Consider the following 19,488-nt stretch of genomic DNA (forward strand, 5'->3'; position numbering starts at 1 on the left):
GCGAAAAGGGTACATAAATTTTTGCTCTGAAAGGCCACCTCTACAGGCACTACTTATTGTGGGACTGATGATCTCACCTCTCTTGGCTGAGAAATGACTCGTAGAGCAATACTCGTAAATCTCTCATTAACAATGATCCAGAAAGTAGGCTTTAAAAGCCTTCTCAGACAACTTTTCCAGTCCGTACATTGACATCTGGGTCGGTATGCAGAATAAAATTTCCTGTTGCCATAACCGAGTGCACAATTGCATGCGAACAGAGACATCGATAATTATGTGCAATAGGGAAATAGTTCGAAATTGTTGGTCAAGTAGTTTCCTAAGAAGCAACAGGATAGCTTTGGCTTTCTGTCTCATTCTAATAAGGCATGTCTGCAAAGAAGTTCAAACTTTCTTTTGGTTCTGAATTTTAATGTAATCCGTTGAGCGATACTCTTCCGGTGAAAGCCAGCCTGGCAGCAGAACTTCTACAACCTTCTCAATCAAGATTTTTAAGATGTGCTCCCATGAAATAATTTCGTTCGCTAGATTTCATGCTGGGCGAACAATTTAATTTTAAGGGTACAATAAGAAAAACTGTTTCATTGAGCGGTATTATCACAAATAATAAATATTCGCATTTACTCGGAGGCGGAGGCTTGGGAAAGTTTAACATGCACACTGAGTCCGGACGTCGTGCGTTTCTACAGCTTAAGTATGGATTCATAGTCAGGTACTCTTCATTATTGAAACGCTACACTGAGTTCTGTAGGAGCAACTTACAGAGCCTTTCGTAGACACCAAATGTGCAATCAACCTGGCAGGCTTATGGAATATGTATACTATACGGCGCCAAAACTACTCTAATATAATACATTAAAATCCATGGCATCACACTTACGTGCCGGCACTGAGGTTTCGAGAACAAAGCTGTACCATAGTGGGAATTATGTATTTCCAATTATGACTATTAAGATGTGATGGTGTAATTGGTTATTTGAATTAATAAAGAATGAGAAATATATATGATCCGCTGGTTTTCATTTATTTAGTGACCGCAGGGACCATGGCCTTATGGTAGCTACGGTACACCGCCATAGGGTGTACGGCAAAGATTGGCACGTTCTTCATAAACACGTCACCAACGCCGCGCGCGTTCGGTGCGAACGCGGGCAAAACGCTGCCGCCATCGAAAACAGTTTTGCGCGTTGTTTGTGTGACCGCACACAACCGCTGCCAAAACACTGGCGCGAGCAAGCGCGCCAGCCGCAGCGGGCGATGGTTCATGCGGTCTATCGCTTCAACGGAAACTGAGTGGCGAAAGCACAGCGCATGCAAACGTTGGAGCCGTCTTGCAGATCGCTTTCAAGATAAGGTGCACGCGACCACGCGGCGCCGCGCAAAGTACAAGTGGCTCGCAAAGCAGAAGCCGCAACTCCTCCCTCCCGCGCTGCCTTCCCACTGTCCTCCTTTCGCGTGGGAGATTCAGTCGCCAGTTCCCCGTCACTCGTTGCGCTGTTCCTCCGAACGAACGGCACGCGGCCGGGCCATGGCGAGTCGTAAGGGCAACTGATAAGAGCACTAGAGCGATGTCTACGTGACGGAACGGCTAAACGCCGTTGTCGACACTGCTGAGGGAGAGGCGGGCGTTAGCCCAGAGAGAGCCCGCGGCACAGGCGGCAGAGGCCGGCAGGGCTGCGCGCCTGCGCGCAGTGGGAGAGCGGGAACGCACACGCACTGTCTAGGGTGCCTCAATGCCCTCCTCGCACACCACTCCCCTTCCACAGAGAAGTCGCGTTTGGTATCCGCCGTGCGTTGGCTCCCCATGAAAGCGCGCGCCCATCGCGCTCGAGCGCTTTCACTCACATATACAGCATACGGCCAATGTCCTTTTTTTTCCACATCCCGACGCAACCTTTACATCCCGACGCAACCTTTAACAGCTTCGCTGTAAAAAAATATTTTAACACTAGATTTTAGCAGGTCACGAAAGAATCTACTTTATGGCTCCTTGTTTCCCGTCTTTCAGTACGCGGGAAAGCGCCAGATGTTTGCCCTAGTTTTTTGCCATCGTCCTTACTACATGTAATTGACCACGTAACAAACACGCTGAACTCACAAACTGTAAAACTGAAGTATTCGTCACTGAGCAGACCGTACATCAGCCTCCCTCTCCATGTAGAACGAAAACGCGCCTTTTATGGCCGGTGAATGAGAATTCCGAAAGTGCCAAAAGTCGCCAAACGAACTTGGTGATTTGTAACAAAATGTGCACGTCCGGGCACAAGTTTTTGAAACGTGTTTTTGCACGGACCATCGTATGCTATTGTTTTACTTGTGTATGCTAACAAAGGTTAAGATAATTTTTCCAGAAAATTCCAGAAATGTAGTACTTTTATATTTAGTTATTTTACTTGCTTCAAAACTTCTGCAAATTTTACATCTCTATAGATAACCACCAAGCCTGAAAAAGTGGCATCAAAGTCGCACCGCCAGCGCGACTTCCACAGGGCAATAGTAACCTATCCCAAAAGTCGTACGTTTTTGTAATGCAAGTACCGTGAGCGAATGTTTAAGCCAGAAACATGTCATGACGGCAACGTTTCGGACACTACGTGCATGCGTCCATTAGTAATAATGCCGAATCATAAAAGCATAAAATGCGCATCAACCAGGATGGTTCGACCATTGGAGGTGTACGTTTCCCTCTAGTGCGAGCATAATTGTGATGTGAAAGCAACGAAGACATGAGGATAAATTTTGTCTTCGAGAAGGATCTGCACACTTATAGGCCATTCAAGGCCATAGCTAGGCCTGCAAGGGCGAATTACTGTGTTTAAAATTCCCCAGATTTAGGCGCCTGGCTTAGTTGCGTGCATCACGGTTAATTATCTTGTCGTCATGACCTAAGGCCACAGTGCTCACTTCAGTGGCATAAAAATCTAATAATAAAACATGGCCTCCGACATCAAACTATACCCATTTTCGGGGGCTACGTGTCGAAGTGCTCGCAGGAAAGTAGAAAGCAAAGCACGAGAAGCGAACGCTGAACGGTTGCTGGTAGTCACCTGCTATTATTTTGTTTAGTGAACAAACTGACGATAAGCGTCGAATGACATTTGTATCGCTTTCATTGCAGATGAAACCATTCGTTTCGTAGGGTCACTGCATTAGGGTAAAAGCTGGTATCAGTGTCCGAAAGGTCACCTTTCCGGTATTTTTTAACTCCGTATTAGAAACAATAAATTTTGTATTATTAAGAACATCCCCGAGGCCACATTGATAAAGCACAGTTAAATATTGCTTAAATGATGGTTGGGGCGCTCGCAGCTCCAATAGTGACCCTATCCGTAGCGAAGTGCACCAGAAAGATTCATAGAGACTGAAATTTATTAACAGCAGACAAAATTGTATAGTCGTTTTCCTTGCTGCTGGCCTCCTCAGTCCAGGATGTCGTCTGACCCTGACCGCCTCCGTTTCCTTGTTCACAGCCTGCTGCAGGTCATCAGCGTTGATGCCGGCGAGCTGGGTCTCCCACTGCTCCGGTGTGCGGTAGAAAAGAATCGCTCTTTATGTTTTTCTTTTCAATATAAAAGAGAAATATTTACTATTAGAAACATTCCCGACGCCGGGCAAAGCAGAGTTCGGTATTGCTAAAGTGGCAGTTCCGGTGCCTGCAGCCACAATAGTGACACAATCGGCAGAAAGCGCACGATGATAAAAAAAATTGCAGATTGAATAAACATGTTGAAACATACGTGAAGCAAGGCTGAATTAAAAGGTGCACGCGATGTCATGTCGGCAACGCCTGAGGCACCGCGCTTTCGAGCATGTGAAGCTGACGTGAGAACAATCAAACAAGAGGTGCTTTTTGTGTTCTCGTGCCCATCCACTGTAGACTCACCTTCATTTCAGGAGATAAACGCTTCCTTGCAGTTCTTCCACGAAGCAAATTGGCTCCAGGGCTAATGGTCCTATTGAGTTATTGCGAAAGAACATTCCGTTCCACACGCAGCATGTATTTCGCTCACGCTAATTGGTGCGAGGAGACCCAACCGACGCAGACCGTTAATTACCGATTTCCGAAGTGTCTTCATGAACAACTCCTTTTCCATGAAAAAAGAAATTAACGTACTCACAGGTGACATCCCCACCAGCCTCTATTTTGTCATGCTAAAAGATAGACTAGCGGGCAGTGGACGCCGATCGAATTTCTTGTGGTGGCCCTTTGTTCCAAAGGGACGGCTCCCAGTCAACCCAGTTTTGCCATGTCAGCTCACTCCCAGCTACGCCTAAATGTGTTCTACATAATCTCTCTTCTCTTTCCAACAAGTCTCAGATTTCCATCGCTTTGTCCGGCCGTTTAGTGGCAAAGTATCATCACTGGTACGCCGGCACGCTAGCACTTAAACCCTACTCGATGCGATACCTCCTGTGATTTCGCAACAGTCAGGACAGCTGTAAAATTAATACCTGAAATTGCAATTGTGGTGCCATCTCTGGATCGACCAGCTCGTAAAAGTGATCTGCACTTGAGTTTAGTAATAGGCAATTTAATTTATATTAGTTCCTCACTGACCTATCAGCGATACACACCATTCCCGCAGACCGCCCGACATTTATACTCGGTATTCCTAGTGCGAAACTTTGTGTTATAAGTAACATTGACCGCCAACCGCACTTAATAGAAAGGAAATTGGTCTGCGTGTCCAGCCTTCTGTGCATTTCTTCCCTCGTTAGTTCACAAAAAGGAACATCGGCGCCGCCACTGGGATACTCGTAAATAAGAGACAGGCTTATTTGAGCAAGATTGAGTTCAGGGCTGCTCTGAACGGAGGCGCAGAACTCAATAGAGGAAACGAACTTCAGCACAGTCGGTGTGACGTAGCAAAGAACAATCTGGGGCTGCATGCGTGCTCTTCAAACACTTCCGGATAAGATCACACACGCTCAAAAACACCCGCGGACATTAGGAACTGGGAAACTGGATGAAAGTGTCCGTTTGAAGGACTTCCTCAAAAACGTTGCACTCGGCCGCGCAACGCTTGAAACAGCGAAGCTGGGCGATCGTAGCCTTGCATTTTCCGGAAGTGCGCGCGAAATTTTTATCTTATTGTTCATGATGATGATAATTTCTTTTCGCACATCTCACACTTACAGCCGTCACTGCGCGTTGCATAGCGCAGTTTGCAATACCGACACCACGTTCCAATGCCGACACCGCGTTACAGGAGACCCGCTCCGTGAATGCGTCTCTCTCTCTCTCTCTCGCTCTCATAGCGCGCAAAACCTCATCGCCTCTCAGAGCACGAGCGTACGAACGCGCCAGCTGTGAACGAAGGCGAGGACGCTCGAACGCAATCATATGGTTCGCATAAATGCATTTTCTGAAAGCGTGACAGATAATGAAGAAATCGGGCAAGCTTTCTTTGAGTATTATCAGGCATTGTTTTATCAGCAGAATGTTGACCTGGACCGGTTTAAAGAAGTTTTTCTGGGGGCGATACCACGACTAGACGAGGAACGAAAACTAAGACTGGAAACAGCCATTAGCGAGCAAGAAGTACAGCGTGCAATAGATAATTTAAACCCTGGGAAATCACCTGGGTCCGATGGCTTCAGTGCAGCCTTCTATAAAGCATTCAAGGAACAACTAGCTCCATTGCTGACTGCAGTATTTAATGAGGCATATGAAGTAAATGCATTGCCGAAGTCGTTTGGGACGTCACATACTGTACTTATTCCGAAAACTGATAAACCAGATAAACTCAAGCAGGTATCGTCGTACAGACCTATCGCTCTGACAAACGTGGACTATAAAATTTATATGAAGGTTCTTGCTGGGAGACTACAGAGTGTTATAGGCGAAATAGTCGGCCCTCACCAAACGTGTGGGATCAAAGGTCGTTCCATCGTTTACAACATTCACAAGGCGCGATGTGCACTCGAATGTTGTGATGCCACATATGCACGTGTGGCGTTACTAAGCGTGCATATACGTGCATATATACTTAGAAATGGCTTTTGATTGTGTGCCACATTGTATTTTGTTTTGCATATTGGACAACATCAATATCGCTGCAGTCATCCGAGAGGGAGTGACTTTGGCGTACCGCAACTGCACTACAAGGCTAATTGTTAACAAATTGCTGGGGTAATAAACGTCATAGGAACCATTGTTAAAAGCGCAAAACCACGCAACACAAGATAAGACCAGACGAGCACTTGCGCCTGTGCTCGTCTGGTCTTATCTTGTGTTGTGTGGTTTTGCGCTTTTAACAATGGTTCCTATGTCTAAACACCAACTAGCTCAACAGTCAACTCTTTTAGTAATAAACGTCGACGTTCGGTGCGCCAGGGTTGCCCCCTCAGCCCTCTATTGTTTGACATCTATATAGAAGCGCTATGTCTTAATATAATACAGAACGATACAATCCATGGATTCAATCTACAGGCGACCGAGGATTAAATTGCTCGCCTATGCAGATGATGTCGCGGTTCTTTGCAGGGACAAGGAAAGTATTTCCAGAACAGTCGAAGGAGTGAAGCGCTTCAGTGAGGTAACCGGAAGTGGGGTAAACTGGGGTAAGTGCCTGGGATTTTGGCACGGAGAATGGCCTGCGACTCCAGACACATTTGCCAACGTGGCTTGGGTTACGACGCCACCAAGGTACTTGTGGGTGCCGCTGGAATTTTATAAAGACACTGATCCATACTGGCGAGCGCAAGCGCAAGAGACGCGAGAAAAAGCGGACCGATGGAAAAGTTCTCGTCTATCAGTCTTCGCAAGAGCTACGGTATGCAATCTTTTTTTTGATCAGCAAGTTGTGGTATGTAATGCAAGTGCTGCATTGTTCCCGAGTAAATGTGCAGAAGCTGCACCGTGTTTTTGCTGTCTTTGTTTGGGCGTCCAGTTGGGAGAGGTGCAGCCGCACGAACTTGTTTCGGCAGGTGATGGCCGGTGGTTTAGGACTGGGACATTTGTTTGTGCGACAGATTGTAAACAGGTTTTTATTTTCCCGAGATGTTAGAGACCCATTCCTGCGTACGGTGTGTCAACAAAGACTCGGGCGTGCATTGCTTAATTTTGTGGTGACGACGCAATCTGTTTCAGTTGACGTTCGTGTTTTCTTCAGAGAAATTGTTCTAAGTCTCAAATTTCTAAACACACGTTTTTCGCTGGAGTATTTGAGTAGCGTTAAAAAGAAAAAAAAAATGTACAAAGATGTTTGTGACGTGGTGTTTCCCGTGCCCTTGTACAGGGCCGTATACTCTGGAGGCCCAGGTGGAAATGTTTTAAAGAGAGTTAAAAAAAGCAGGTGTCGCCGGGAACCAAAACCATCTTTTTTTTCATGTTACACACTGGAACTTTAACTGTTAAATCTCCTTTAGAGGAAAGGGGTTTCTCTCTAACTTGGGGTTCCCACTGCCTCATATGGAAGCAGCTTGAGACAATAGACCATGTTTTTCTTCACTGCTGGAAAGGGGTATAATTTTGGGATGTGCTACAAAGAACCACTAAAAAAGAATTACCACTCGACTCTTACGGGATCAGGTACCTGCCAACAGATAATGAGGATGGTTTTCCGTTTGACCAGATTATGCTGATGGGCCTCCACAGTATATGGCGCTCCCGAATGGCTGGCTATTTTTGTGACCCAGACGCAAGACCAGCACGCATGTATTTCCGCGAAAGTGTGCACAGATTTCTGGAGATATTGAAAGCACAAACAGATGTTCCTGAGTGGCTGTCAAGGCTGAAGCCTTTGGTAGGGCTCAGGGAATTTTAAAATGACCACACCTGGCCGCAGTGGCAATTTGGTCATTGAGCGATCTGGCGTACCGTCTACTGCTGTGTGTTCATTTGTTCTACTAAGCCCGGCAATAAACTAAGCCCTGCATAAAGAAAAAAAGGCTGTATAGCCTAGAGGTTACGACGCTCGCTTTGGGACCCGGGGGTACGCGGGTTCGAATGGCACCTCGGCAGGAAAGTTTATTTTGTTTTCTTTCTTGGTAGTTTCTTCATACGCACCACAAATTACGGCCGGCTTAAACAGCTTCGCTGTTAAATTTGCGGGAATTCTTCCTTCATTAGTGCTTAGCTTCCCACATTCCTATATCTTAATAAAAATAGAAGTTGAGAGGTTTTCAAATGTTGACAAGTGGCTATGATCGTGTAGGTTGAATTTATGTCAGTTTTTAGCTGGTACTGACATAATTTACTTACGGGAATGACGCAATGGACTCAGAGGTGCGTTCTGTTTCTATGTAATCATTGTTAATTTTGGTTCGCCTGTGCTCACAGGCATAAATAGTGTCAAAGTTCACTAACACCAATTTTTACTTTTCATATCGTAACATTACAGGCGAACGTAGCAGACCCGAGGCACTATATTTATTCAACGTTATTTTTTATGGCATTTAAGAAGATGTAAAATGCTGAGCTGCAAATTATTCTTGCTCTGAGAGTCTTCATGATTTCTTTACTTATGAAAGGTAGTACTTGAATTTGATACGACGCTCACAAAGCTGTACTAGGGCGCTATAACGTAACATGATTCCAGAGTGTTTTGATTCCAAACTCCTGATGTCAAATTTACGTAACCATGCACCGACGCAAGCATCGGGCGGTGACCCGCAGCGTTGTCTGAACAACGCAATCAAACACTCTCCTCGTTTATAGGAGGTCACCTTTGTTCGCTTTCAAAACCAATAACATTGCCTGAACTCAGCGGTTTTTCTTATCTAATTGGCTGACAAGAGACGAGGAGCACGCTCTAGTGGAGAGGGTCGCGATGAGGCCGAGATAGCACAGTGAAAATAGATAACCGCATGAAGAGGGCGGTGCCGGCTTCTCCGATTGGTCCGCTTCGCCTTACTTAGCTTGCGGTGGCTGGTCTAAAATCGCAGGTGGCGTGCAACGGAAGGATAATAATGCCGCTAAAACGGATCCTCAGCAAGGAAGAGTTGGCAGAGCGATGTCATATACGTGCCGAAAGGGCTCGATAACGTTTTACTGCCACGCAAAAAGGCATATAATGCGCAAATAAATACATGCTCACCGGCAGGTGTGAGTAGCGAGGGCCTGAGCGATCGGCGGGCAGCCATCTTCTATTCCTTTCGGAACGGGGAAGTCTGTGGCTATTCAGAAAAAAATTAAGTTTTGTTCGGAATATTAATGCATTTTTTTCGCGTACACGCCACTTTGACGTGGTGAGTTTTCGTGGTTTTGTGAAGTCGCATGACAGACAGGCGAAGTGGGCGTAGCCAGAAAACATTGGAGCAATAGCAAAGGGCTAATGGTGAAAAGGCGTCGAATCAGAAATGATTATTTTTCTTTTGTGCGGTTTAATCATGCATAATCAGTGTGTACACGCTATATAAGATGGGGGCTATCGCGATTTTCCTGACGTCGTGTGACAGACAGGCGAAGTTTGGAGTGGCCTGAAAATGTTTTGACCAATGGTGGAGGCTGATTGCAGAAATTGTAATCAAAGTAGTTGGGAATTATTTTACGTTATAGCGCCTCTAGAGTTGCAAGACACGGGACCCCACTTCGCATACACAAAGCAGCTCGTGGACAAGAACAGTGTATAGGAACTGGATTCGGCCAATATTGATAGCATAGATGATTAGCGTATGCCACTGACCAAGAAAAACAGTTCAGAGAGCGAAAATATTTTTAAATTCAAACGCTGCGCCTTTTTCAATAAATTAGTTTTTATGCTTCCACTACTTAACGAAAGTGGATAACCGTTAACAATTACTTCACAGGAACGTAAATATTTGTGTATTCGGCCCCTGATTTTTCCATAAAGTTTTTACTATAGGTGGAGCAGCAACTTCACATGTTCACGATGAAGCATACGTTTCAAAGTTCGGGATTCTGTCACAATTCAAAAACGAAAATTATTACGTGCCTCTAGTTTCACCGTGAGACATATAACACATTTCAATTCCCACCCGACGAATATCAGATTTTGTTGGCGCTTTCAAACTCGTCTGCTCACGCTTAATAGAAGCGCAATCTTCCACAACCCAGGCACTTTGGGAAACCAAAACTCTCTTTTTTGGCGTTGTAAAGACCCACGTAAATATGGTCTTATTATTTACTCTGATTCTTATCCTAGAAATGTAAACTCAGTGAGATTGAAAAAGAAAGTCTAATTCTGAGAGTCTAAAATATAGACGGAGAAGTCTATCGTTCATTAGAGAGCAGATTTCGGGCAACGATTCCCGTTTTTCTTTAATTAAAGCTTTACAAGTAATTTTACACGTTCTTTGCCTTTCGTTTTGATAATAAAGTGTGGCGTGTATATGCGAGGTCGTGGTCTTCCCGCGCATTTGTACCATTCCTTTTCTCATCAATGTTGCAGCAGATTTCGGCAATCACAATTATAAAATTTGCACAAAAAGCACACCCGAGCTTATTGCGAAAATGGGGCACTTTGCCATTCGTTACTGGCTCTCTAGACGATGCGTCAGCTAACTATTTGTGAATAGTTGGCGTGAACAAGCGTTTTATAACCACGTAGTACCTTGAAAAAGAGGAAATGCTGAAGGACAGAAGATTTACTCTAATCACTTCCTGTGATCTAGTTCAAACAGACAGCCGTCACTTGTGCATTTGATATCGCGCTTTGGCTGTTATTTGAAGCACAAATTTTCGCAGTTGTGGTTCTTGGTGTTTTTTTTAATGAGTAGGCACAAATTTGAAGAATAACTTCTGCAGCGCGTGTGCCACAGTTTTAAGACTTTCGGTGTAACTTGTTTACTGGAACAGTTTGTTGCTCTTTTGTTTTGAAATGGTATAGGTGCACTTTCATGGCGTAACGTGCACCGCCACCATATTCGTTATAAGCCGACCACGGCTTCCAAACTGCCAGACCAAACTTTCTGTACATACCTTGAATCCTCAATAGTCCAATTTTACGCCCGTCCGCGGTAAAAAGTACAGCGCGAAACATACACGCCCGACAGAAGACCAGACACTACAAGGGCTGACTCTCGAGTGAATTCGTTTGATTGAGCAAATGCTTATCCAATATACACGGAGCTATCAATAGAGAGACAAGAGATTGACAAAGAAGTTCCTGGTGCATCAGTATTGACCACGTAAACTTATCTCGTTGTCGGAGAGACTAATTTACGCCTGGCTCGCGCGTGCGCATTTTTTTGTGGTTTTTCCTGATGTGAGCTGCGTTGTTATATATCTTTCGCATGGGTCGTGTAGTGTGTACAACATTGCTGTACGTATACGGGCAATAAAAATATTTTGAGACAGCGCTTGGTGGTGTGTGCCCTTTTGTCCCCTGCGTATATTTTACGCTTAACTTTTACCATGAATACGTACCAACTAGCATTCCTTTCCATCTTGGCTCAGTGCGCACTTTCAAGATTGTAGTCGGCGAGTTGTTTCCTGAAAATTAAGTTTTGATAAGGTGGTAGGAGGCAATGATAAACACATGAACGAAAGCTAACCCTTTGAGGAAAATGGGCGACTCGCCCAACCAGCCTAACAAAGAAGTCAGCCGGCTCCGGCGCGATAAGAAATATGAATTTGGCACGTGTAAGAGAAAAATAACAATGACGCCATCGTATCGGAGGTGTGGTCACTTCCGCAAGTGGAATTCAATGAACATGATGCGCAAGACTGCTCGCCATAATTATTTGCCGGAGCTTCGATGCCTCCACGTGACGAAGTGAATTGAGCAACCAGGAATAAATTCAAGTCGAGAGTTCCTCTTAGTCTAAGCGGAAGCGTTGATGGTGTACGCACGAGCAACCGTCAAGCCAGAGCCCGTCCCTAATGTGCTCCAGCGTTATTAATTGTTTGCATCATTAGTTTCATCACGCCATTGCAACATGCGGACTGCGAGAGACGCCGTAGTAAAGGACTCTGTATTGCTTTTGACCACACGATGCTCGGTAAAGTCGAACAATACTGGCTGCACGAGCAATGTACAGCAAAATTGTTAGTGTGAAAAGTAAAGCTAAAAAATGTTTGCTGTCTTTTTTCTATGATTTAAAAATAAACTAGAGCACTACTGAATTTCAAAATTCTAATGAAACTTGGGAAACATTAAGGGGTGATAGGCAGGCAAATTTTGATGTGTTTGGGTTGATTATGGGGCCAGATGATAATCGCTCAACCTTCGTCTTGACATGTTTAGAGGTGCTATAAGAAACTTTTACGAAGTTTTTTTCACTGCCATGGTAGGGAAGGGACTCGCCGCGACTGCAATTTCATATTGAGAGAAAAGGCGGGTCATGGCTACGGATGACGTGTACCGACGTTTTGAAGGGCGTAGAGTAATTATGTAATTTCAAGGTAATCACTGAATATTCATTTTCTCCCAATTTTGCGGCGTTATACAAGGCATGCAGTTAATATCCCCAATCTCATCAGTGAACTATGTGAGATAAAGGGCTGAGCGTTTGAAACTCTATACTGGGGCCGCATGGAGGCCGGCGCTTTTTGCGCCAATGGTGAGCGCTTTGTGATTGCTCAGTTGCCGAACGCATTTATAAGGCACCACAAAGTATCATGCTCTCATGCGGCACAAAAATGCATCAGCCCAGTGCATTCACAGTCTATTTGTGGATTGAAGCACAAAATTAACTGGAACGCCAATGCATTTCTCCGCAAAGTTCGGGAATTAATATCTCGATACTGGTGTCATCCCGAGAATTCGTTCCAAGTAGATCCGCCTTGCGAACTCAACGGCTACAATTTATAAATTGCAATATGGGTCATCAGGTATTTAGTTAAAAACTTAATTAGTACATTTTTGTTAATTAGTCGGTTATGCATTTCAATTTTTCGTGGAAATAATGTCCGCCTCTTCGAGTAGACCAGTTCATTAACTAGAATTGGGCTATCTGCCACAGGAAACCTTAAATAAATTTTAAAAGTGTTCGCTGAAACACCCTGTATACAGGGTGTGTATACAGCGAAGTAGACGCGCGTATGAAGCGGTTTATTGACGTTTCGGCCGGGGTCAGCCTTCATCAGAATATATATATATATATAAGCGCGAGTGTTTTTTTCTTCGAGAGAGAGTCACGTGAGCTGCCTTCACGGTCTTACATGATTATATGAAGTTAGTGGATATCGGCATCATGAGGCATACCATGCGTAATTCCTAGACAATATGTGCATAAATATTACGCAGAATCATACTGGGGTGCTATGCAGGATGCGCCGAGTTGCTCGTTCGCACGAGTTTTATCCGTGTTTAGTCGATGGCAGTCAGGCAACGGAGATAGCAAGGAACGTGCAATAACAGCAGGCAAAAAGAAATGTCGAGATAAAGTCGCGTATGACAACATGAGCGCACCCTGCGCCGTACAGTGCTTCCGCGCTTTAAGCACAGAGGACTGCGCAACAAAACGCGCCCGCGCCGCGTATTGTTATCAACGTATTATCACAATTTAGCAATACCGTCCCTGTCCCGCTGTCAGATATCTGCACACTTGCCATGAGCCGCTTGCCACGCATTCCTCGGGCGCGTCAAGGGCAAGGTCGATCCACATAGGTCGCGAAGCTTCGGGCGAAAAGCGGTTCAGAACCAATTGTCACCAACATCAGCAAGGGTGGTTATGGGAGCAGCGATTGAAGCGCGACTATGTTTGGAGGGAATAAACAGTGGGAAAGGAAAAGGCGTTTTTGAATTAATGCGGCACGCAGTTATATTCATTCAACGAAAATAAAATTCCTAATCCATTTTATATACTCATGCTGCGAAGATACAACACTATTTTACTTGATCATTATCAACAAATACCTTTTTTCAGCACCCACCGTGAGAGCGCCCATTGATAGCGGCGGGCGTTGACGCCGCTATCACTTGCAATGCAATGCAGCTCTTGGAGCGCGTGGAAAGGCGCGCTCGTAAAGTTCACCTGTTACAATACGCACCCCTTACATGTTGTGTTGTTTTGCATGTCGACGTTTCTCTGAATTAGGTGACGCGGGTAGTTTTATTGTTTCTTAACCTGTGCAGTCAAGAGTAGCGAGTTGCGACCGTCAGATACTTGTTTACTTTAGTTGTTTTCGTGCGACAGCGCTTGCCGACGGGCTTGGCGTGCAACGAAAGGATGAGCACTCTACTCAATCTACGCCTAAAGCGTTCGTCGGCCTCTAAAGAAAGTATGTTCTGTGCAGCGATGCGATTTCGACACCCGTACGGCTGACCTTTTCCGGTATCGCTTTCCGCGCTGAAAGCTCGGAACGCCCATCAAGTCGAATGGCGGGGCATTTGAATATACAGCTCAAATGGCAGGCCTCCGAAAACAAATTTCGCGCCTATGAGAACAAAATGACGTCACTTCTGTTTTCAACGGATATGACGTCAAATTATTTTTTCTTCCACCGGAAGTGTTCCCTCCTCACACAGATGGCGCTACGCCCCATGAACCACCGATAAGCCGCCATGTTTTGAACGTATGGGCTTCTATGGAAGCTTCGCTACCAGGTATATTTACCTTGTCAAGGGCGTGCGTCCTCTTTCGGGCATTATCTTTCTATCCTCCGTCGAATGCGAACACGGCACATGCGGTGCATTCTTGCACCTACACTTTGCCTCAATCGAATACATTGAAATACAGCAAATAAATAACAAACATTTTATTTCTTAAAGTATCGTTTTTTTTTCGTTTTGAGTGCTATAAATTTGTGTTGACAAACGGACATCGAGTGAATTATTATATTTTGCACTTTTTTGCCGCGAGTGGCGACAGTGAGGCGAAAGCTTACAAGCGCATACATTATAGAGGGTCGCATGCACGAGGGAGTTCATACGGTGCGCAGTAGCCAGGGGCGCTGCAGTGCTATTCTCGATAAATCGATGCGATAATGACGCATACAGTCAGTCATGACAACGATCTGTCCATTCCCTGTCTATTAGGGGAATGCCAACGCAGCGCTGCGGCATGGCTGTTATCCGCAGGTGCTTTCACTGAGGCGGCTATTAAGGCCACCGCTTTACCAACTGAAACGACACTCTAGCCATAGAGACAACGGATGTCGCTGCAAAATTTCTGTGCGGTATTGTAGCGTCCGCAGTGACGCAGCACTGTGAAAATGCACCAGTTCATCTGCGTGCGCGAAGCCTCCGCAATGAATTACGAAGAAGACCGTGCTGCCCAGCGACACAATTCGTCGCTTGTAACCGCTTGCCCACTGAAGGTGCCTCCGTGCGCATGTACGCAGAATTTGAGTGTGTTGTTCACTCCAATGTGCTTGCCGATTGCCTCTGCTGTTGAGATAACAGAAATCGCAGATGGATATCGTAACGACAGCGCAGCAATCGCATTTTGGCGGGTGAGGGCTCTTGTGTGCAGTTAGGAAATTAGACTTCGAACGCAGGAAGGTGTTGCAATTGTTTAGTGTGCCGTGCTTGTGATGAAGAACTGTCATCGCACTGGGTGTGTTTGCAACCCTGCGGCTCCGATACATCACTGATGACAGAGCAGCCATCTCAAATGACAGCTGCGATATGTTGTCGTTGGAAAACACTACGTACTGTTCAGGATCGTCGTCCACCGTGGCGCATCGACACCTTGCAACCAGCTACAGTGACCTGCCGATAATTATTTGCTGTGCGCTACGTCGCCACAATGCAGGCAATGAACCGTGTTGTGGGTCCATCACAGCCCAAGAAGATATATGCATAAGCCAGCGAAAGTCGACGCTTTTTTTTTTTATAGTGGTGCTCAGTACATCACCGATGACAGTGCGTTGTGCGTGTTTTATTTCGCCAGTCAAGGTTTTTAAGGCCTCTGAGTTCCGCACCACGTCGCTGTTGCCGAAAAATAAGTTGGCCCAACCGTGGTGGGCGCGCACAAGAGTTACATGCCTCGCGCGGGGCGTGACCTATGGTTTTGATTGACAGGCGAACTTGTGCCAAACTCGTACATCGCGAAACCTTTCTCGAGTTGAACTCGTGAACATGGCGGCGGCAGCAGCAGCCTGTGCCATTGCATCCAGTGGCAGTAAGTGTCAATATGACCGTCTGGACCCTTTCACCTACATGACCGACGTAGAGTTTCGCGTCATTTTTGCATTTTTGCCTTTCCAAAACGTCAGTGCGCTCGCTGTGTGACGAATTAGGCCAAGGCCGCCGTCTGCGGAGACAGCGTGGCGGCCAAATTATGCTTTCCGAGCACAGAGTGGTCTGACTAGGCTGCGGAGGAAAAGTTAGTGCGTTCACTTCGGCTCTCTCCTGTTTCAAGCGCTGCTCATCCACCGCGCCCCAGCCCAGGCCAGGTCCGGCGTCATTATCGGAGTACTGGGGCACCTGCGAGCACCTGGTGGTTCAACCCGAACCAACCAGCCTGCGCAGGTGAAGCGGTCAAATTATATTGGAAGGCTCAGAATGGACGCCGGGCTGCCTTTCGGTGCAACAGCTGGCGAAATCAGTTTTCGCATTTACACGGTACCGCTGCACTGCACGTGCAGAGAGGCGAAGGAAGTTACGTCGCCAACACGGACCACCTCGGCCGTCCGAACGTCCACCTCTCCAGGGGGCAAATGATTTGGCTCACGTTCTACGTGAGCAAAAGCGTAGACATATGGCTGTTGAAGAAGATGGCCGGCGACTGGTTTCCTCTATCGGAGCACACCATCGCAATCTGGAGGTACTACCCCCGTAAGTTCGCGAGGGGTGAGCTGCTGGCGCAACCTCCACTCGGTGGCCGCGGGTAGATAGCGCAAATTGACGAGTGCCTTCTTCGCGGCGAGCAAAATTACAATCGAGGCCACCTTAAGTAGGGCGAAAACTTTCCGCCGAGCCGCCAAAATTACGGCGGTGTGGAAGATGATGCATGGCCCATGGGTCTTCGGCATGTTCTGCGCGACCAGAGGGGTGCTGCGACTTTAAGGTCGACCGACGAAAGGCAGCGACGCTAGGCGCCATTATTGCATTCAATGTTCAACCGGGGACCATTATTCATAGTGACGAATTCGCCGCATACAAATATATCCCAAATTTAGTGGATGCTAGCGGGGCTATACCTCAATCTGAATTTGGAGATTGAGGCAAGTTCACGCCCGTGATGGGGTCCACAAATTTCACGCTGTGGTTGACTATCTGCATTTGGAGATGGTCAACCACAGCGTGAACTTTGTGGACCCCATCACGGGCGTTCATACGCAAATTTTTGTCAAAAGGCGAAGCGCCGCCTCGTCAGCGATGGGTACAGGGTAACTGCACCGATGCTGGAGTGCCACCTGGGATGGATGTGATGGCACTAACGGCCACGTGCGCTGAAAAGACCCTCTCGCGTTTGTTAGAAACAACGGATCGCTCGGGGTACCCAGTATAAAGAGTCGTTCCTGCGGTTGTTAGAAGCCATCGCTCTACGCTTGCCAGTATGAAGGTGTATCGCAATGTAAAAGAAAATAAAGCGTAGTTTTCTGACCTTTTTATGAATGCTTTCCGGCATTCCTGAGTGCTTACACGGTAAGCGCGCGGCAAACCACTCAGGCGCTAGCCGACGCTCACTTTGTCTCGCAGCTGGGGAAGCTGGGGTGTCTCGAGGCACGCATCGAGGCACCCTACTCGCAGCCTTTCTTTAGCGCGAGCAACGAGCGATCTGTTAAAAGCCCAGTGTGAAAACCAGGCGCACCCCAATCTGTGCTCGGAAATGGGAGCGCAAGCACGTAGCGAGCCGCACCAATCCAGAGGAAAGAGAAAGAGCAACGAGCGATCTGTTGAAACCCCAGTGTGAAAACCAAGCGCACGCCAATCGGTGCTCGGAAATTCTAGCGCAAGTACGTAGCGAGCCGCGCCAATCGAATCCAGAGAAAAAAATAGGAGGGCGAGCGTCCCCTCGGGGAATAACGCGAAACGCTATAAACTACAAATTAGTCTAATACACATTCATTGTACATCTTGTAAACTTTAAAATGCTTATAACCCACATTAATGTGACTAATATTATTGTACTAAATGCATTTATTTCATAACTTGCTTGTGCCTGTGATGCACTCGGTGGAATGACAAACAAGTAAAAGAAGGTACGACCAGGCACCGACCGTATGATCGCGTGAGCCCCAGTTTGTCGACCGCCCATATGGCAACACCCAAGGGAATGATGCCACCCAGAGTGAATCTAGATAAACCAATGAAACCGGAGGCGTGCCGACGGACAAACTTTGTCTTGTTACCATTTATTCGTTCATCTTGGGGCGTCGCCAGAGCTCGTGAAGATTCCGAGTTTCGCCAAACTCAGCGCATCCTGCATAGCACCCCTGAACAGCATTTGAGGTAATTTTGCTCCCTTTATCGAAAAAAAAGGTGCGGTTTAATAGATCACAATACATTGATTCACTTCAGACTATTTTACCAGACTGCATTTCAGTAACATTTGCCTTTGAACAAAAGTTTCGCGTAACTGCATCGTGAAATACACCAATTTTATGGAGCAGCAACATCGTAAAAAACTCCCACCATTCTTTGTTTTTTGGCAAGGGCACCAAAGCACGAGCGGCATAAAGAGCTCAGCAGCATTTGGTCAGCAACAGTGGCTCACTGCGTTTTTATTTTGTGTACAAGAGATAGCTGAGCGAAGGCTTGCCCTGAGTCACCACCGTAGTGCGAACTGGGGCGGCTTGAACGATTTGGGGAACGGCGCCAACAGTAGGAACGAGCACGCTGACTGGCTTGGGCTTCACCTTCCTCAGGGTGTCCGCTTCGCTGAAGAAGGCGGTCGACGAGCCCTCAATGCGCTGCACGCTGGTGGCCGAGACGCCGCCGGGGGCCCGGAACACCGTGGTGGTCACGCTCGGTCCCGATGAGAGCCTCGACGTAAGCGTGAGGTTCTCCGGTCGAGTGAGCGCGCTAAGGATGCCAGTCGGTGCTACGACTGGTCTCGTTGGTATCACGGTAGGCGGGTTCACCGATACGAAGGGCGCCGTCGGCGTTACCAGCCGCAACGGCAACGATCCTGTGACAAGGGGCGGAAAGGATGGGGCTACGGAACCAACAGGGACCATCGGCACCAGAAAGGAAGTTTGCGGTTCGGAGTCAGATTTTGGAACTGTCCCAGTGGGTCGTCGATCGCCCCGTGGAGGGAGACCGTTCGTTTTCAGGTACCGGAACCGGTAAGTGCGGAGTGCCTGCGAGACGGTGCCCAGGGCAAGCAGCAGAAGGAGGCTTGCACGGATCTGCACAAAAAGAAAAAAAGGTTTTAGGATTGTGTTCTTGCTGAGTGCCAGAACATGGAAGACCGGAATTACTACTGGCGACATTTTTTTTTCGTGGCCGAGATAATTGAAACGTGCGCTCCTAAAGCTCCTGCGGCGCCGATGAGGGCAGTTTTTGTGTTTCCTGGCAGTTCTTAGAAGATCAAGTTAGAAAGTGGTTCCGCATTGCAATAGCGTGGCTCCAGACCTGTGGGTATTTTTTCTTAGGTTCGGTGGAAGCGGAGATGTACGCGACAACTTATTTAAGTTAAATTCGAGAAGCGTTTTGGTGGGAGAAACACTTCTCATTATTCTTACTT

General features: G+C 46.8%; 1 protein-coding gene across 1 annotated transcript in view; it reads left to right on the forward strand.

Moving 5' to 3' along the window:
- The window catches only part of LOC119445877 (uncharacterized), a 64,236-nt gene that overhangs the window by 12,263 nt on the left and 32,485 nt on the right, over positions 1 to 19,488 (forward strand). The window contains exon 3 of the mRNA XM_049664775.1: positions 18,625 to 18,815. Coding sequence (XP_049520732.1) covers positions 18,625 to 18,815 — 191 coding nt within the window. The remainder of the gene's footprint in view (positions 1 to 18,624; positions 18,816 to 19,488) is intronic.

This window comes from Dermacentor silvarum, chromosome 3 (genome assembly GCF_013339745.2).
Source record: "Dermacentor silvarum isolate Dsil-2018 chromosome 3, BIME_Dsil_1.4, whole genome shotgun sequence".
In the NCBI taxonomy this organism is placed as follows: Eukaryota; Metazoa; Arthropoda; class Arachnida; order Ixodida; family Ixodidae; genus Dermacentor; species Dermacentor silvarum.